Consider the following 17,484-nt stretch of genomic DNA (forward strand, 5'->3'; position numbering starts at 1 on the left):
AGGCTGACCTCTGTCAGGAGCTGTAGAGTAGATGAATTGTCGTTCTGCTTTAGTGTGTCAGTCCCCTCACATTTGTAGAATAGACCCTCTACTCCTGTTCTATTTGGTCCTCGTATTTTAGCACTGTCCTACTTTATTTGTACCTTGGAAATTAAGCACTATTATTTGTTTCAAAACCTGAGATTGTTTTTACTTTTGCTTATTCAATTATGTCCCATCTATGTAGCTCTCTAATTTCATCAGGAAATACAGTATATTTGACAGACAAACTATGTCAGCAGGCTGTAGGTTAAATTCCAAGGAGGACTTGAGCCTTCAAGGATGCACCAATGTGTTTTCTGTGAGGCTGCAGGTCTTCTTGAAACCTTCGTATTTTCTGTGAGCAGAAAAGCATAGCGCTTCTTAACAAAAGCCTTCTTAGAGACAATGGTGATGTTACACCTGTGATCTTAGCCTGTACTCAAGACAGACGTTATACCACAGATGCAGAATAGCTAGGCAAGCTGGTTTTGTGATGCATTTTCAGAAGCAACAGCATTTTGAGTCCTTTACGTTATAGCATTTACGATAATCTAGGTGTAGTCCAAGGGCTACCAATGCAGAGTGCAGGGATTTTTAGGGTTTAGCCAGAGCTTGCCCATTTTTTAACTGTTCTAGAAGCCTGGCTAAGTGCTGGTGCATCAAGTTTGCCTGCAGATTGCACATCATCCAGTGTCCTCTAGCTCACAATAATACAGAAGGACTGAGTCAAGCCATTGAATGGTAAGACAGGTCCTCCTGAAATACTTGCAAGTCATATATACTAGAGTTTTTGTGAAAATTATACTGTCCTGTAAGCTGTATTTTGTATTTCTGAAATAGAAAAGCTGATGTGCTAGAAAAACCTGTGGGCTGTGAAAAAAGCATGCCATGTGGCTGTATTTGCCATGTTTTGATTTCGGTGCTAAAAAAGGAGCCGTTGGTTTACGTAATGAATCAAAACAATATTCCTCACAATAGAGGTGAGTATGGTAGTTTTTTTTCCAGAGGATTATTCAGAGGTTACTTAGGCTTCTTCTTGCAGGAAAAGGACAGGCGGTACAGCACAGTCCCACAGCTGTAATCCACCTTGTTGCTGTGCCCAGTTTACATCTCCTTTTCTGTGGGACAACCTTCCCCGCTGATTTCTGCATGCATGGTTGGCTTCATCACTGCTCATCTGCTGAAGATTGACTGACATGCTTTACAGTCCTGTATGCCTGGAGAGTTGCTAGCTTAATTTGGTGACAAATCAACCTCAACAGAAAGATCTATTCAGACATCATTCCTAGGACTAACCCCTAACAATATCTTTGATCTTTAAAGTTCCAAGTGACTGGATTCCTAATTTACCCAGTTATACATTCATTGCCAGATGGAGCAGTGTACTTCCTGAAAGCGTTATGTGCTGCTCAGCAGGAGGTGCATGCAAGCGGAACTGCTATAACAATGCTAATGATGATCATTCTAGTGATGAGCTGTGTCTGCACTCCAGTGATTTATACTGTTGTTGTAAAGGAAAAAAAGTCTGGTCCACAATGTTCAGGAAAAACTCTGCTGGAATGTCCCTAACAATCAGTTTCCCAGTGAAAAATGCAAAACAGATTTTAGTCTATCATCCCAGTAAATACAGTCTTTCTCTTTTTTCCTACCACTTATCCTTTACAGTTTTATGAGAACATAGAGTTGCATCTGGTTCATGCTAGGGATTAGCTAGAGCTGTGAATGTGAACTGCTTAGGCAGAACAAGTTACCTATTATAGAATTAGGATAAACTTTCATGGTTACTCCTGGTTACTTCTGTTCCAAGTACTGTTATGAAACAGTTGTGGAAAATAAGTAGTAGTTCTGGACTTACCTCACAGCCTGAAAAGATAGCTGTAAACTAAGTAGCATCATCAGAGTTCAAAGTGAACTTCAAGATTGCTTGAAAGTTACTGAAGAATGTATGACCAAGGCACAGTAAAACAGCTTCAGAAATCCAAAATTGGTGCATGCCATAAGTAGAAGTTTGACTATGTTGTTTCTCAGCCAACTAAGAATAAGGTTCAATACCGGATTTCCATCTCCTTGGAGCTGAGAAATAGTATTTCTGCAGGAATACCATTGGGATACCAACTGCTGAATTCTCTGAAAAAGAGAGTGTCATGGGCGAAGCCTTGTGTCATGGCCCTGGGGCAGAGTTTGCCTCTGGTGCCACAGTGCGGGGACCTGTGATCACCTTGCATGGATCCTGGGAAAGGTGGAGAGCGGAGGCCCTGTCTTCAATCCCTTGGTTCCCTCAGCTCCATGTGTGGCTTGAGGTGGTGCAGGATACAGTTTTGTTTTGTTTTGTTTTTTCTTCTACTAAGGAAAAGCCCACAGGAGGCTGAAGAGAGATGAGGCTCTGCCCTGGGAAGGTCTGGCTGGAGGTTGCTGCTTTCTGTAACTGTGTCAGAAATGCAAGTGGGGAATTCAAAGTACAAGACAGATGAACAAAGAAGGCAACAGAGTGGAACTAGTAACATCCCCAGGGAAAAACAGAACAGACTGGGAAGAGTGTTGCAAAGTGCTCGTCAAATTTACATGCAAATAGTAATGCTAACATTGTACGTGATTAATTGATTGAATCACTTGATTGAATCCTGTCTGAATGACAATGTATAGATTTAGAGTTATGTTTCTGTTACTCAACACTGAGGGGACAGACAGGTTCTTTTAGAGATCCTTGACAGAATTATCATGGCACTAAATCATAGTTATAATTTAAGCTTTATTTTCTTAACAGGAAGTTACAATTAGAATAGCATGTGATTTCTACAAGCGGAATCAATGTAGTACAACTTATAAGTAGCATAATACAGAATTTATAATACAACTTCATTTATGGTTTCTAGTGACCTAGACCCTCTGCAGATCAGATTGGATCTTAGCATGTGGTTTGTTGTATTAATATAACAATCATAATCTAGACTCAAAAATCATGCAAAAGCATACGAGTCGCTCCCTCGGTCCTCAGAGGAAGCAGACAGTGGTGGGGGCTTTCCTGGCCACCCAGGGGTCCTGGTCTCCCTGTCCAGCAGCCGTTCTGGTCCAAGTTCCCCTTTAGGACTTGTAACTGCTCAGTTTTACAGACAGTGCCCTGGGACCTGTTACGTTTCCCTGTTCTGTGGTGGGGGCACCAACACGACTGGGTTGGGCAGGTGACGGGGACCTTCAGGGCTGCCCAGGAACCTGTGACCAGTAGGGAAGGGAAGAAGGAGCCTGTTCGGTTTGTCTGCTTGGTGGACAGGGCCTTCAGGGACTGGTAATGAGGGGAAAAGGAACAAACACGAGACCTGCTCGGTCCCAGAGAATGGCTGCTTACCTTATAAAATGGTGTTAGTTATGCCCACCATGTTACTAGGGTTTGGGAGTGGGGGGTACCTGGTCCCAGTTCCTTTAAGAATCACTTTACAGGCAGCACCTTAACTTATTTTAATCAAATGTTAACAATCTATTTAGGGTTATTCTTCACTGTCTTTGGTCCAGTTTTTCAGCCATTTTCTGTGTGAAAGCATTTCTTTGAGCAATTATAAAGTGGATATGTAAAATTTTCTTTTCTCCTTGATACAATTATTTTACAACTATATTATTGCCCTCTATGAACAGAGCTGCTTCCTTCTTTAGCTTTCTTTTGCCCCCCTGCCAGACAGATAAAGCCTGTCTGTCTTGCTCTGTAAGGTTTCTGGTGAATGTAAATTCTGACAAATGTGATACTCATGCGTTGAAGACTAGAGTTCATTTGTTGTGTGCTCGCTGTGTTAAATAGACTAGAATACCCTGAGAAGTAAAAGGCAAATGGATGAGACAAAGACTTTGTGCAGCTCTGAACCGTTTGGCTGTCATTACTACATGAAACGGTGCTAGGCAGTCTGCTTTGTGAGGCAGAGTTCGTGACATCTGTGATTACACGCTGCACACTGAATTTGGCAAAAATAGTTAATCAGGAAAAACAACTTGTTTGTTAACACCCTGAAATACAGTATGCTGTCATTCTAGTTCAAATGTAAAATATTTTATTAACATTCCCATAAGAAATTACATTGGCAAGAGCTCTTGGTGAAAGGTATGGGGAGAATCAGGTTGGAGTTAAGATTTTTGACTGCAGAATTTCCAAACTCCTCTGGTCTTGCGGCATGCCATGGCAAGGAAACACCGCTGCCTTCAGATCCATGGGTGTGGGTTGAAGGTAACTCCGAGTGTCTCCTCCCTGCCATCAGAGGCTACAGAATTCTTTCACCAAAACAAAGTCAGCAGGCCGACATTTCAAAATGCTTATCAACGCTGAATCAGGGCTTTAAAATTTTTACCACTATAAACAAAGAAAGCTGAATACTGAGAAGTATTTACAGCAAGAGAAACAAAAATTCATCGTTGTGCCTCAAGAAACACAAAGTATGTGAAGCATGCTGTTAATATTGCATAACCAACTGTTGTCTGTGCTTTCTTGACAGTAATTTTTTGCAGTGAGTGAAGCTTTTTCTTTCCATAGATTTTCTTTTTTTAATTTTCCTCTCAGTTTGCTAACTCCGAGTTTTCCTCAGGGTGTCTGAACCATAGCTTAAGAAATACTGCTGGCTGTTCCCTGCAGGGCCCCTGCAAGAGCCACATAAAGCTTCAATTCCATGTTCACTGACTTAGCAGCATAATGTTATGCTATAGAAGGGGTTCTTAATACAGGAAATGGTTTCTGAAGATGACTATCTTCACCTTTGTTCTCACTTTTGTGGGATGTGTGGTGATGACTGACAATTGCTTGAAATTCTACAGCAAAAGATGGAAGAAATCTTACATTTTGCTGTCTTAATCTACATTTCTCTATTTTTCACAGAATCACAGAATGGTTGGGGTTGGAAGTGACCTCTGGAGATCACCTAGTCCAACTCACCTGCTAAAGCAGGTTCACCTAGAGGAGATTGCACAGGAATCTGTCCAGGCGGGTTTTGAATGTCTCCAGAGGAGGAGACTCCACAATGTCTCTGGGCAGCCTGTTCCAGTTGCTCTGTGACACTCGAAGTAGTTTCTCCTCATATTCAGGTGTAATCTCCTGTGCTTCAGTCTGTGCCCATTGCCCCTCATCCTGTCACTGGGCACCACTGAAAGGAGTCTGGTCCCATCCTCTTGACATCCACCCTTGAGATATTTATAAACATTGATGAGACCCCTTCTCAGCCTTCTCTTCTCCAGGCTGAACAGACCCAGCTCTCTGTCTCTCCTCATAAGAAAGATGCTCCAGACCCCTAATCATTTTTGTATTTCTCCACTGGACTCCCTCGAGTAGTTCCTTGTCCTTCTTAACCTGGCGAGTCCAGAACTGGACACAGTGCTCCAGATGTGGCCTCACCAGGACAGAGCAGAGGGGGAGGACAACCTCCCTCAATGTGCTGGTCACAGTCTTCCTAATGCACCCCAGCTACCATTGGCCTTCTTGGCCACCAGGGCACATTGTTGACTCATGGTCAACCTGTTGTCCACCAGAACTCCCAAGTCCTCTCTGCAGTGCTGCTCCCCAGCAGGTCTGCCCCAAACCTGTACTTGTGCCTGTAGTTATTCCTCCCCAGGTGTAGGACCCGATACTTGCCCTTGTTGAATTTCATCAGGTTCTTCTCTGCCCACTCCTCCAGCCTGTCCAGGTCTCGCTGGATGGCAGCACAGCCTTCTGGTGTGTCAGCCCTTTCACCCAGTTTGGTGTCATCAGCAAACTTGCTGAGGGTGCACTCAATCTCTTCATCCAGGTCATTGATGAACAGATTGAATAAGACTGGACCCAGTACTGACCCCTGAGGAACCCCACTCAGTACAGGCCTCCAACCAGACTCTGCACCATTGATCACAACGCTCTGAGCTCTGCCATCCAACCAGTTCATGATCCATCTCACCATGCACTCATCCAACCCACACTTCCTGAAGTTGTCTATGAGGATGCTGTGAGAGAGAGTGTCAAAAGCCTTGCTTAAGCCAAGGTAGACAACATACACTGCTCTGCCCTCATCCACCCAGCCAGTCATACCATCATCCATTTTCTATTGTCCCATATAATCCAAAAATGCATTTTCTAGGATACATTTCCAGGCAACAGTTAAGATTATCAGTCAGTTTATTTCCTATATATTAACTCAATGCTGATTGAAGTTCAAGACAAAATACAAAGCAGATATTGAATGTTCATAATTTAGAACAAGTACCTTCCTGTAACACAAATAATACAAAAAATGGAAATTCTGTTCCTTATGTGTACTTATACAGCATGCATATACTTAAGATGTCTTAAAAATTGATCAGAAGTGGCTCAAGTTATGATATTTCAAGAAAATACAGTTTGCATTTTGTGTTGTTTTTCAACAAACATGGAAGTTCAACATTTGTTCTTACAAAGGCCATTAAATCTCAGTATTTCTAATATGAAACTTTACAGTAATTGCCACTTTGTATTATTTTAAAGTGACTTACAATAAGACACATTTTTCTAGATTTTGATTATGAAATGATTTTTCTCTCTTGCTTCCAAGGCATGTCAGATTTACTGTTTCTTCCATCTGATTTAATCACGCATGGTACAGTAAAACTGGCATAAACCCTATATAAAAATAAAAGTGTCAAAGCCTGAGAGACAGATAATAGTCACTTAAGTGCTGCAAGGATTTCAACAACACCTGCAAGGTCAGTTCTATTTTCTTGCTTCACCGCCCTTAAGGTTCATTCAGATTTCAACTTTGTAAAATAAATGGATTTTCAGACTGGCTTTCACACCAACAGCATTTCAGAGGTTAATTCTGATCTGACTTACACCTTTTATATACTGCAGATGTTTCAGTCCAAAGTCAGACAGAAATTTGGCCACAAATTTAGGTTTAATCCATGTAGGTTTGCATTTTTTTCCTACATTTTCCCTTACTGTATATTCAGTCACTCAGAAAAAAAACAAAGCTAGCATTTTGAATTCATTATATCTCTGGCTCTGACCCAAAGAAGTTAGTTGGATTATTCCCCAGCCTTCCAGTACCTTTGGTCAGGATCAAGGTGCATGTACTTCGAACAGTATTGATTTCCTTTGTGTGTGGAATGATTTTCAAACAGAAGAATTAAAACATGGTAGAGATGCTATAGAAGGAATACAGTAACTTCCCTGAGTTCACTCGTGTCTTGTGAACTCTAGGTGGAGAGTAAATTGGAGCTGGGCCTACTGCCCATGGACTGGGGAAGAAAGGCAGGGATTGGGGCTCTACCTATCTGAATAGATGCCAGACCTCTACTGGATACAGTGGATAAATGCTTATGGAAACACATCAACACCACACAAGGGGTCCATATGTACTGTCAGGGGAAAAGATTCTGAAAAGTCTCTTTCAAAAGCTTGTCTATTATTTGTGCAAAACTATCACATCCTATTACTCAGTGTAGCTTTGATTAAATGCAGGGATCCCAGAAAAATAGTTAACATTCCCTGATTTTTCAACCGATTTCAAAATCATAATTGCTGTTTTAATTAACCTGCCACACTGGGACATCCCCCCCAAACTGGGGGACAAGGGGCTGGAGGGCAGCCCCACAGAGAGATCTGGGAGTTTGGTCTGGGGGTTCTGGTTGATGGCAAGTTGAACATGAGCAAACAGTGTGTCCTGGCAGTCAAGAGGGCAACCGTGTCCTGGGTGCATCCAGCACAGCATTGCCAGCCGGGAAGGGAGGGGATTGTCCCACTCTCCACTGTGCTGGTGCAGCCTCACCTCAAGTGCTCTGTGCAGGTTTGGGAGCTTCAATATAAGAAGGCCATCAAACTCAGAGTGTGTCCAGACAAAGGTGACAAAGATGGTGAAAGGCCTCAAGGGCAAGACTTCAGAGGAGCAGCTGAGGTCACTTAAGTTTGTTCAGCTTGGAGAAAAGAAGGCTGAGGGCTGACCTCATTGAAGCCAATGGATTCCTCGAGGTGGGCAGTGGGAAGTGCTGATCTCCTCTCTCTGGTGACCAGCAATAGGACATGAGGAAGTGGAATGAAGCTGCATCAGGGGAAGTTCAGATTGGACATTAGGAAAAGGTTCTTGACTGAGAGGGTGGTCAGTCACTTGAACAGTCTCCCCAGGCAAGTGGTCATGGGACCAAGCCTGTCAAGAGTTCAAGGAGTGTTTGGACGATGCTCTTAGTCATGTGGTTTAGTGTTAGGTGGTTGTCTGAGGAATGGGGAGTTGTACTTGATGGTCCTTACGGGCCCCTTCCATATTCTATGATCAAAAGGCCACAATTCAGCTGAAGAAGGCTGGAATGCAGTAGGGTCTGACTTCTCTTCCCATACAGCTGATGACTGCTTTCAGCCGTGACAGGGAGGATATTTAGGAGCTAGGAATTCTGCACTGGCCATTAGGCTTACTTATACCAGAGAAATTTCTGCCTGAGACACTCAGGCCTAATTGTTTCAGGACTACAACAAGAAGGCAGAAGCAAGTGGAAAGAAATCAGATATGAATTAAACTACCATCAGAGTCCTTCAATTTATTACCATCTTATTAAAAATTGGACAAAGCTATAAGCTGACACAGTAATATTAACGAGGGATCTTTAAAACAATCACACATGGTGTGCATTTTGGTATTACTAACAGTAAAGACATCTATCTTCTGTGGTGATATACTGCAATATCTAAAGAAATTTCTTCCTGTGAATATTTATCAACCATATGATCAAGTAGAACACTTCGTACAGTGCCGCTCACTGTAAACATTTAAACAGTCAAAACTGGGTTTATTTACAAAGTTTGTCATGCACAACAACTTTTTCTTCTAATATTATATAAAATACATTTAAGAAAAGGATGACATCACATAGTTCTATGAACAACAATAAGAGGAAGCATATTTAAAAGCTTAACTAAAAACAGCAAATAGTTGAACTGAGGTAAAGTTAAAAAACAACTAACCCTTTTCACTGATTACAGGGCTAAAAAGCAGTTCAAACCTCTAAGACAAGAACTGAGACCTGCAGAAGGCCAACCATTATTCCTTGATATTTTGAAGAAGCCTTAATAAATGAGACTCAATAACCTGTTGAACTAAAGCAGAGAAAAAAATCAGGTTAATCAGTGTTCAATGTTCTTGCACATCTTTAGGGTTGTACCATTTTTTCCTGACAGATACTGGCTCATCCTGTACAACCATTTTATAAAAAACACACAGGAAAAAATTCACTCTGGAAAGAGAGTCTGCATCCCTTTGGAAAATATAAGCCTCATATAATGCAAAAACAATACACCCGGTAAGGCAGATAATGGGTTTTGCAGGTGATGATCTGTTCTCTCGCTGAGACAGGGATGGAAACTCCTGCCCATTTTGAGCCGATACATTTCAGTGTATTAGGACTGTCAGGAAGGAATCTTCCTACAGCTGCAAAAACTCTACTGGGCCATTACAGCAGCAACATAAACAAGGAGCAGTAAAAATAAAAATAGAAGAATTTACATTTGCAATACTCACCACTCCGATATCCCAAAGCTACAGCCAAATCCATGGAATTATAGCCAGCATCTGTTTCAATAGTTGGATCAGCACCACTTTCTATGTGAAACAGGAAAAGAAACTCACATTTCTGACAATGAGAATTGATAGTACATTATTACTGATAATTCAGTTTGGACAGTCTACTTACCAAGGAGAATTTTTACACATTTCACATGGTTCCCATGTACTGCATATAGTAGAGGTGTGCCTCCATTCTGCAAAAGCAGGGAAAAGCCTTAGATGCTTAATGATTGAGCAGTCTGCAACTCAATTCCTTACACAACAGTATACTTCTATGTACCAGTAAGAGACTTCACAAGTTTTATAAAAATGAGGTCCTGTTTTGGCTCTTCACAACTTACATCTTTTCTTGTCTACTGTTTACACTGTAAGCTCACCCTCCTACAAGGACTCCGCTTTAGTGTCATTCTCTTTTTACCAAGAAGTCAGAACCAGTAGGGCAAACTTCCCTTATCCTAAGGAAGTTTTGAAACTCTCAGATATTTCAGAAGAGGTAGAACAATTTTCAAGCACAAGCCAGTGCTGTGCCCTATTTCAAACTTCAGACCAAAGTACCCTCTGACATAAATTCAAGTGAGAGTCTTACCCAGTCATACTCATTGACATCAACTCCACAGTCCAGCAGCATTTTGACAATATCTGTGTATCCTTTACTGCAAGCCAGTGATAGGGCACTTTCTCGCCCTTTGCCCAAAATCTGAGGATCTGCACCCTGAAAATAATAATAATAATAATAATAATAACAACAACAACAACAACAACAACAACAACAACAACAACAACAACAACATTTTTAATGTGAAGTTTTACACAGTACTTTAAAACTTTTAAGTGTATAGCACCATTGACAAACTTAGGAAGGCAAATTGAACTAAAAAGTAAATAAATAAATTTTGTGTTTTTTTCCTTACATTCTGGAGGAGAAATTCCACTACTGCTATCTGCCCATGAGCTGCAGCCCACATCAGAGGGGTAAATCCTTCTTCATCCTTATGATTGATAACATTTTCTGTTTAAAGAAAAATATGCAGCTTAGTAATCTCTTTCACTAATGCACTGTATAAGCTGGTGAAATACATTGATGTATCCATGGGGAATAGACTGAGGTACCAGCGTGTCTCGGAAGTCATTCTCATCTTAACTTTGAAAACAAAATTCTATCCCAATGGTGGTGTAAATCTCTCTGTCCGAGAAAGAAAAAAAATCCAACTGAAAAAAGTAAAATCGGAGAGTTGGATTTTTTTTTTTTTAAGACCCATAAATCAAGCTTTGTTTTTACTCAGAAATGTTACAAGTTGTCTGTAATCTGGGCTTTATTTTTGGAAAGTGTCCTGGTTTTGGATAAAACAGGACCAATTCTCTGTTAGCAAATTTTCCCTTCAGCTAAGTTCTTCTAAGTAACTGCATTTTTCTGAAGTTGGCTGCACGTTTTTCAGACACTGTTTGGTCCAGAGCTGATAACACCTGCTGGTTATAGTTTTACTGACCTAATGGTAGGAATTGTATGCAGAAAAGGCCCACGTTTGTCTTTTATTGCTATAGCAGCCAAGGTCGCTGGTAGACCTCTTATGTCCCATAAGTGAGGGCTTGTACAAGGGTCGTACTTGCAGGGAAGGGAGAACAGGTGGCCCAAACTGACCAACAAAATATTCCATGTCATCCACGTCATACTCAGTTTAAAGCTGAGGGACCACGAGGGTCTTGCTCTATGACCAGTGTCTGAAGAGGACCCTGCCAGTTCCCCTGCCTGCAATCCTGATCCTGGTCCTAATCTATGCATCCCTGAATCCAGTTCCTGTCTACTGCAAAATCCAGTCCAGGACTTCCTAGTGTCTGCCACTTGCTCTTGCTGCTCAGGGAGATTCGACCTTGGTTTTGTATATTTTGCATTATTTCTATCATTATTAGTAATAAAGCTTTTTTAACTTTCTGACTTGTAAGTCTCTCTCCCTTTTCCACCTTTTCACTTTCCTTAGTGTGTGTGTGGGTTAATAGAGAGCATCTGCCACACTTTTATTGTTGCCCTGCAATAAACGGTGGCAGAAAAAGGGCTGCTTGAAAATAAAGAGCTGTTCTGTATTATGCTGAAAAGTGGGTTTTTTTGCAATAGAGTGAGCCACAGAATCTTGTAAACGATTAGCCTGTAAAACAATATAGATGGTATAACTCCAGTTATAACTCAGTTTTATGGACACAATTAAGGTCTACTTCTAGTGCAGCTGGAAGAACAAGGCTGATTGAAGTAGTTGAGGTGGATGTACTTAAAAAATCCCATGCTTATCATAGCACATAATGTCCCTTTTCAACTGTTACTGACACTCCAGAATAAATTTTCTTCCCATATACATGGCTCATTACAAAGTATATAGACTTGGTGACTCATCACCTGCTTTGCAGTAAACATTTAAACAGAGATGCACTGCTGATACTGATTACTAACAATACAGTAAGAATATACTATTAAAAGTACTCAATTCAATATGTTATGTAGAATTGAAATTTTGTATTTGTATTATGGACACACAAATGTCACACTGAAGACTATCACACAGCTCAGAATGAGCAGCACTATTATACTGCAGGTGTGAGCTATAGCTTAAATTACCAACATATAGCCCTATATGTTGATTGATTAAGTAGAATTGGAAAACCACTATTAAAAGAAATGTGTTTAAAATTACCAAGACAAATAAAAAAAATTAATTCTTCTGGTAGAACTAACAGATTCTCCCTTCTCATTTCCACAATTACCTATACAGTTAGGGAGTAGGGAAAGGAAGGGATTTACCTACAACTCCAACAACAACCAACAAACATTAATGCTAATGTTTAATTTAAAATACGAATTATAGCAACGAGTGAATAAATGACTGATGTGAAAGAATAGTCCACACCAGTGAAGAACAGATACCTCAAACATCCTCCAATTTGTACCACAACTGAGGATTTTTTTAAAATACAGCCTTGGGGAAAAAGTCCAGCACAACAGGGTATAAATACCCCAAAGAAAAAGGAAGGCATTTAACCTCCCCGTGTCTCACCTTGTTCAATACGTGTGGCCAGATATAACATTTCTCCCTGAGCAGCCAGCTGATGAACTGATAAAGCTGAAAAAAGGGAAACAAAACCCCTTGTTACACACATCAGTTTTCATTGTGCTCCATTTAGAGCTGGGCATGACCACCTGCTTGAGCAGTACAGAACTTGGATTTGAGAGTGTAGACGGGTTTAACCTTATACTCTTAACTGGAATAATTATCGTAAAAACTGAAAAATTTCCAAAGAGTTTAATAGGTTTAGATAATTTTTTAACCAGTGTATAAATCATACTAGAAAGTGAAGATACTTCCTACACTGACTCTTTACAAGGCAACAGGCTCTCTTCTCTGCTGCTTGGTCAGCAACCCAAGATCATATTAAGGACACTTATCGAAAGAAAATAAGCATCTTTTGACAAATTAAGGTTATGTAGTTTAAAAATGACATCTAAGAGATCACATGCCATCAAGAGACCTGTCATACTGCTCAATAAAGCCCGCAGACCAGACATTACAAAACTATACACAACATGACATCTACAGGGTAAGAAAAAAAAGACTTTTTAAAAAAATTATTTTTAATAAAAGGTACCAAACATTAAAAGGAGACTAATTCTTAAGAGATTATGAAGAAAAAATCCCTGATCGCACAGTAAACTCTGCACAGATACATGGTTTTGATAATTGCAACTTGGAGCAAGTCTGAAAGGTGCTCAGGAAGCAATATATAATACATTATCCACATTATGTAATAACAAAATTAGCTAATGATTACACAAAATGTAAATGTTCACTGTCCTCTTCGCTACTTGAAAGTTAATTTTTTTTTCAGAAAGACTGTGTATTTTGTTCAGAGGCCTATGTTGCAGCTTCAGATTAACTTTCTCCATGCAAGCAACCTTTTTTATTAAAACATTGGACTTATAATTTATACAGGAAATAATTTATAGATTAAGTAAATTACAGATAATAATTTACAAAGAAAATGTTTGATAATTAAGAATAACAAAACCCCACATGTAATACTGCCTTCTTGACTTTCAACATCTGTGACAATCATGGTATTTGCAGCAGTCTGTAGCACCTAGCAATCATCTAATTTCAACAAATTTTACAGGATCCACAAGTGCTGAAAACAAGTATATGAAGCACATTAACTTAAAACTTAGAAACATCTGAAAAATCTAGATCTATATTTTTAAAAATAAGAATTGGTTTTTTTCTGGAAAAAATGCTTCAGTCATGGATTTAATACAGCAGATGGATTACTATTTTGCAGTTGGGACCACATGAAATTAGACAAGACTACCTCATGTTTTCTTCCTGTATTAATGTTTCATTAAAACACCAAAGAAAAAATATCAGAAAAATCTGTCAAGCATCTAACATACACTTCACAAAATAATTATTAACAGTAATGCAGAAGGATACTTACAGTTTACAAGCAGAGGTGTTGTAGAAACTTCATTTCCCCTGTGTTTGTTAGTTAGGGTAGTTGACTGTTTTATTGGTGAGAAATGCTTAGTAGTTGATGGAGTATAAACATGTCTTACTTGGATACCAGGGGAAGGAGAAGTGTGGATGTTGCATTCAGCTACATTGAACAAAGAAAACAGACAGGATTTTAGTACTAGTAGGAGCATTAAAGCAAGCCACAGACTCCAAGTCAAACAAGAAAGCCCCAGTACCAAAAGATCTTTAAAATCCATGTTAAGTAAGCTTTGTGAAATATGCTTTTTCCAGTGTGTGGAATTGAATAAACGGCTGTATTCATTTCTGGCAGAAAACAATACTGCTACCCAACATGTTTGGTATGGTGTAACGTCACCCAGAGACCAGTTGGTATCTAAACAAGGTAAGCCTTTGTCTGGACTTCCAACATGCCTGGCATAGATTCACCAGGTAGGATGGCTCCACTTAGCCTGTCACACCCTCACTAACACTGTCCAGTGCAGTAATGTGATGCAGCTCTGCTCAGCCATGTAGGCAGGTAACTGCTCAGCTGATCCCTCTGCCCACTCTCCAACCAGCCCACTGCATGGGTAGAGACATCCTTCACTCATTTTTTTCTACCAGGACTTTTTCTGCTCCCGTTGGATAAAACTGTAATGGCATTCTGAATACCTTATGAATACATATCCAGCAGGAAGAGAGATATTCCACACTAACTTATATAAAACGCAACAGATCACCACTTAGAATTCAAGAAGTTACTCAGTGCTGCTGTGTTCATTTGTACTAACTTTTCTAGCTTTCTATTAGAATCTAACGTAATTTAATTACAAAATATGTATCTTATCTTGGCTTCTAATTCTCACAAGTATGTTTTGAGAAGTATCTGAGAAACCAAATAATTTTTAAGAAGATAACTGATTAAATACTGGAAAAACATATTGAAGGATTAAACTCCGTTATTAGCTAAATTGATTTGACATCACTGTGCACTAATAATTAATGACTGGAAGCAATTAACACGCACACTGACTTCATACCATAGAGAACTTCATGATCATACACCCAAGCACAAATTTGGTGAGAGAATCAATTAAAAGTAGAGGGTAACAGGATGGAAATGAAATTATATTTTGTTTGCCAATCAAATAGCTACAGCTGACGTGACCCAATTTAGAGACCTACCAGGGATTTTTGACCTGCGGTCCCTGGATCCGCAGGACTACTTCTAAGGGGCTCACAAGTGTTACCTAAGAAAAACAACCCTATCGCTGATGGGTCTAACTTTGACGTTCAGGTCTGCAGCTCCACTAGTAAGCACTTAGGGCCTGCAAATCAAAAAAGTTTGAAAATTACAATGGCTGAACTGCAGCCAAACAACACGAACCAGAGAAATAATCAAAATCCACAGTAAGTGTGTGTTTGTTATATGAAATGGGACAAATTCAACCTCTTGAAAAGATACATCACTAACAGTCTGAAATACTACAGCAAGTGCTGGAAACCACGATTTCTAAGTGGAAATAGATGGAAATCCTAGTACTGTTCTCTATTGATATGCTCAGCCATGAGAAAGCACAGATCAAGTCTGAAAAAGCTGCCTAGCAATGGCTGGACATTAACTGCAGAGATCCAGAATCGCAGCAACTTTTGCTTTCAAATAGTATAAGCTGAATTGGCAAGCCAATCACTACAACTACAGGTTTTGTACAGCCATATTGATAAAAGTCAACTGGATGACCTCTTTTGTCATCGTACTAGTGAAAAGACAAAACTTGCTGCACAAAGCTATTGAAGTTGAAATGATCATATAGGACTTTCACTACTGTTTTGTAAAGATACATACATTCAACAATATGTAGGATATTGCAGGACACGCTACACAAAGGAAGCTTGTTTTCGTAAGTAGCATCAGCTCTTATTAAATTAGAGACTTTTTGTACACCTACTTTTTCAATTTTAAAAAAATTAAATGTGATTTAAAAACTAATCTTTGGGGAAATTGATTTTACATCAATAATCCATTAAGCGTACAGTAAAAACGTTAAGGGAACAAATCTTGGAAAACTATTACTGATCAACACACATATAAAGCAGAGACTTTAAAAAAAACATAACAGTTAAAAAGGGTAACACAGTCCACACATAACAATTTATACCATAAAGTTCAACCTTTAAATAAGACAGATGCCACTTCAAGGTCAGAGTTAACTTGGTCTTGAATATTTTTACTGTCCTCCTCATTCAAAGATTTCACAAATCGTGAGCAGACGTTCATATCAAATCTGTTGGGCAAAATGAATTTCATTCCCATGGCGACACTCTGAGCTGGGCCCTCCTCTGTGCTGGAGTCAAGCTGATGCTCCACCTTGATGTCTGGCATGGGTGGAAGGCTGTAGCTAGTGGTACATTCTTCCACAATTAACTGGGCACCAACATCTAAGTTTGTTGAAGATGCCATGGCCTCAGTCACGTGAAAGTTTTATGCAAAATGTTTCTTCATAGTTTCTAGCCAAGAGCAGCTCCGGCCAACCAAGTTGTATCTAGAGATGCAGATGTTTGAACTACCTGCAACTGAACACATGTAAAACAGGTTAACAAAATTCTGGCGAAGTAAAGCATAAACAATACATCCAACCTGGCTTCATTTAAGCTTATACAATTTGGTTTTGATAGTGAAAACCTTGACGAAATATCAGTCTTCCTGCCCTCACACGCTATTGACCAAATCTTCCACTTAGATTTTATTATATTGATATTTAAGCCAAATTCCATAATGAAGCCAGTAGGAGCTTCATCTAAGAGACGTTCCAGACTATTAGTCTGGTTGCAACAAAAAACCCACCACAACCAACCACATTTCTATTAGGACAGGAACAAGCTATAAGAAGATGACTTAACTGTCTAAAAGCTTTAGACCTGAAGGAGAAGTTTAAGTGACATCATGTCTCTTTATGACTTTAAGTCTTTTCACAGCCTGAGAGAAATAAATGGTTTCTACCACACACGTAGGAAAACAGTCGATCCCTTTTCGATCGATGACAGCAAAACATCCCACAGCACCCGGGGATTTCTGACAGCACCGCGGGAAACCCAGGGCCAGGCCGGGCTCCGCGGCAGCGCCGGGCGGGCAGCCGCTCCTGGCGCCCTCCCCCGCACCGCAGGCCACCGGCAACGGGAACGGGCCGCCGCGACACCCTTCACGGACACGGCAGAGCCTCTCCCACTGGTGCGGGCCGGCCGGGAAGCGCGCCGGGAGCCGCGCCGGCAGCGCGGGCCCGCGGCCCCGCTCCTACGGCCCCGCCTCACCTCGGCACCGCCATTCCGGCCGTTGATGTCGAGGGGGAAGTGACGTCACGCCGCCCCGGGGCAGGACAGCATCACTCACCCTTCGCCGCGGTGTCGATTGGCTGGGGGGAGTCGCTTCCTGATGACGTTGGGCCCACACG

The 17,484-nt window shown here is 40.6% G+C and overlaps 1 protein-coding gene across 1 annotated transcript; it reads right to left on the minus strand.

Annotated features, from left to right (window-relative positions):
* Positions 1–5,728: 5,728 nt before the first annotated feature.
* Positions 5,729–17,402, minus strand: ANKRA2 (ankyrin repeat family A member 2). Its single transcript, XM_065657041.1, has 9 exons — positions 17,345–17,402; positions 16,208–16,609; positions 14,019–14,177; positions 12,587–12,652; positions 10,457–10,554; positions 10,132–10,257; positions 9,673–9,739; positions 9,501–9,581; positions 5,729–9,079 (listed from the first exon to the last, which is right to left on the minus strand). Exons 2-9 carry the CDS (start codon positions 16,494–16,496, stop codon positions 9,024–9,026), a joined length of 942 nt encoding a protein of 313 aa, XP_065513113.1. The 5' UTR covers positions 16,497–16,609; positions 17,345–17,402; the 3' UTR covers positions 5,729–9,023.
* Positions 17,403–17,484: the final 82 nt, after the last annotated feature.

The sequence above is a fragment of the Caloenas nicobarica genome, chromosome Z (assembly GCF_036013445.1).
Source record: "Caloenas nicobarica isolate bCalNic1 chromosome Z, bCalNic1.hap1, whole genome shotgun sequence".
In the NCBI taxonomy this organism is placed as follows: Eukaryota; Metazoa; Chordata; class Aves; order Columbiformes; family Columbidae; genus Caloenas; species Caloenas nicobarica.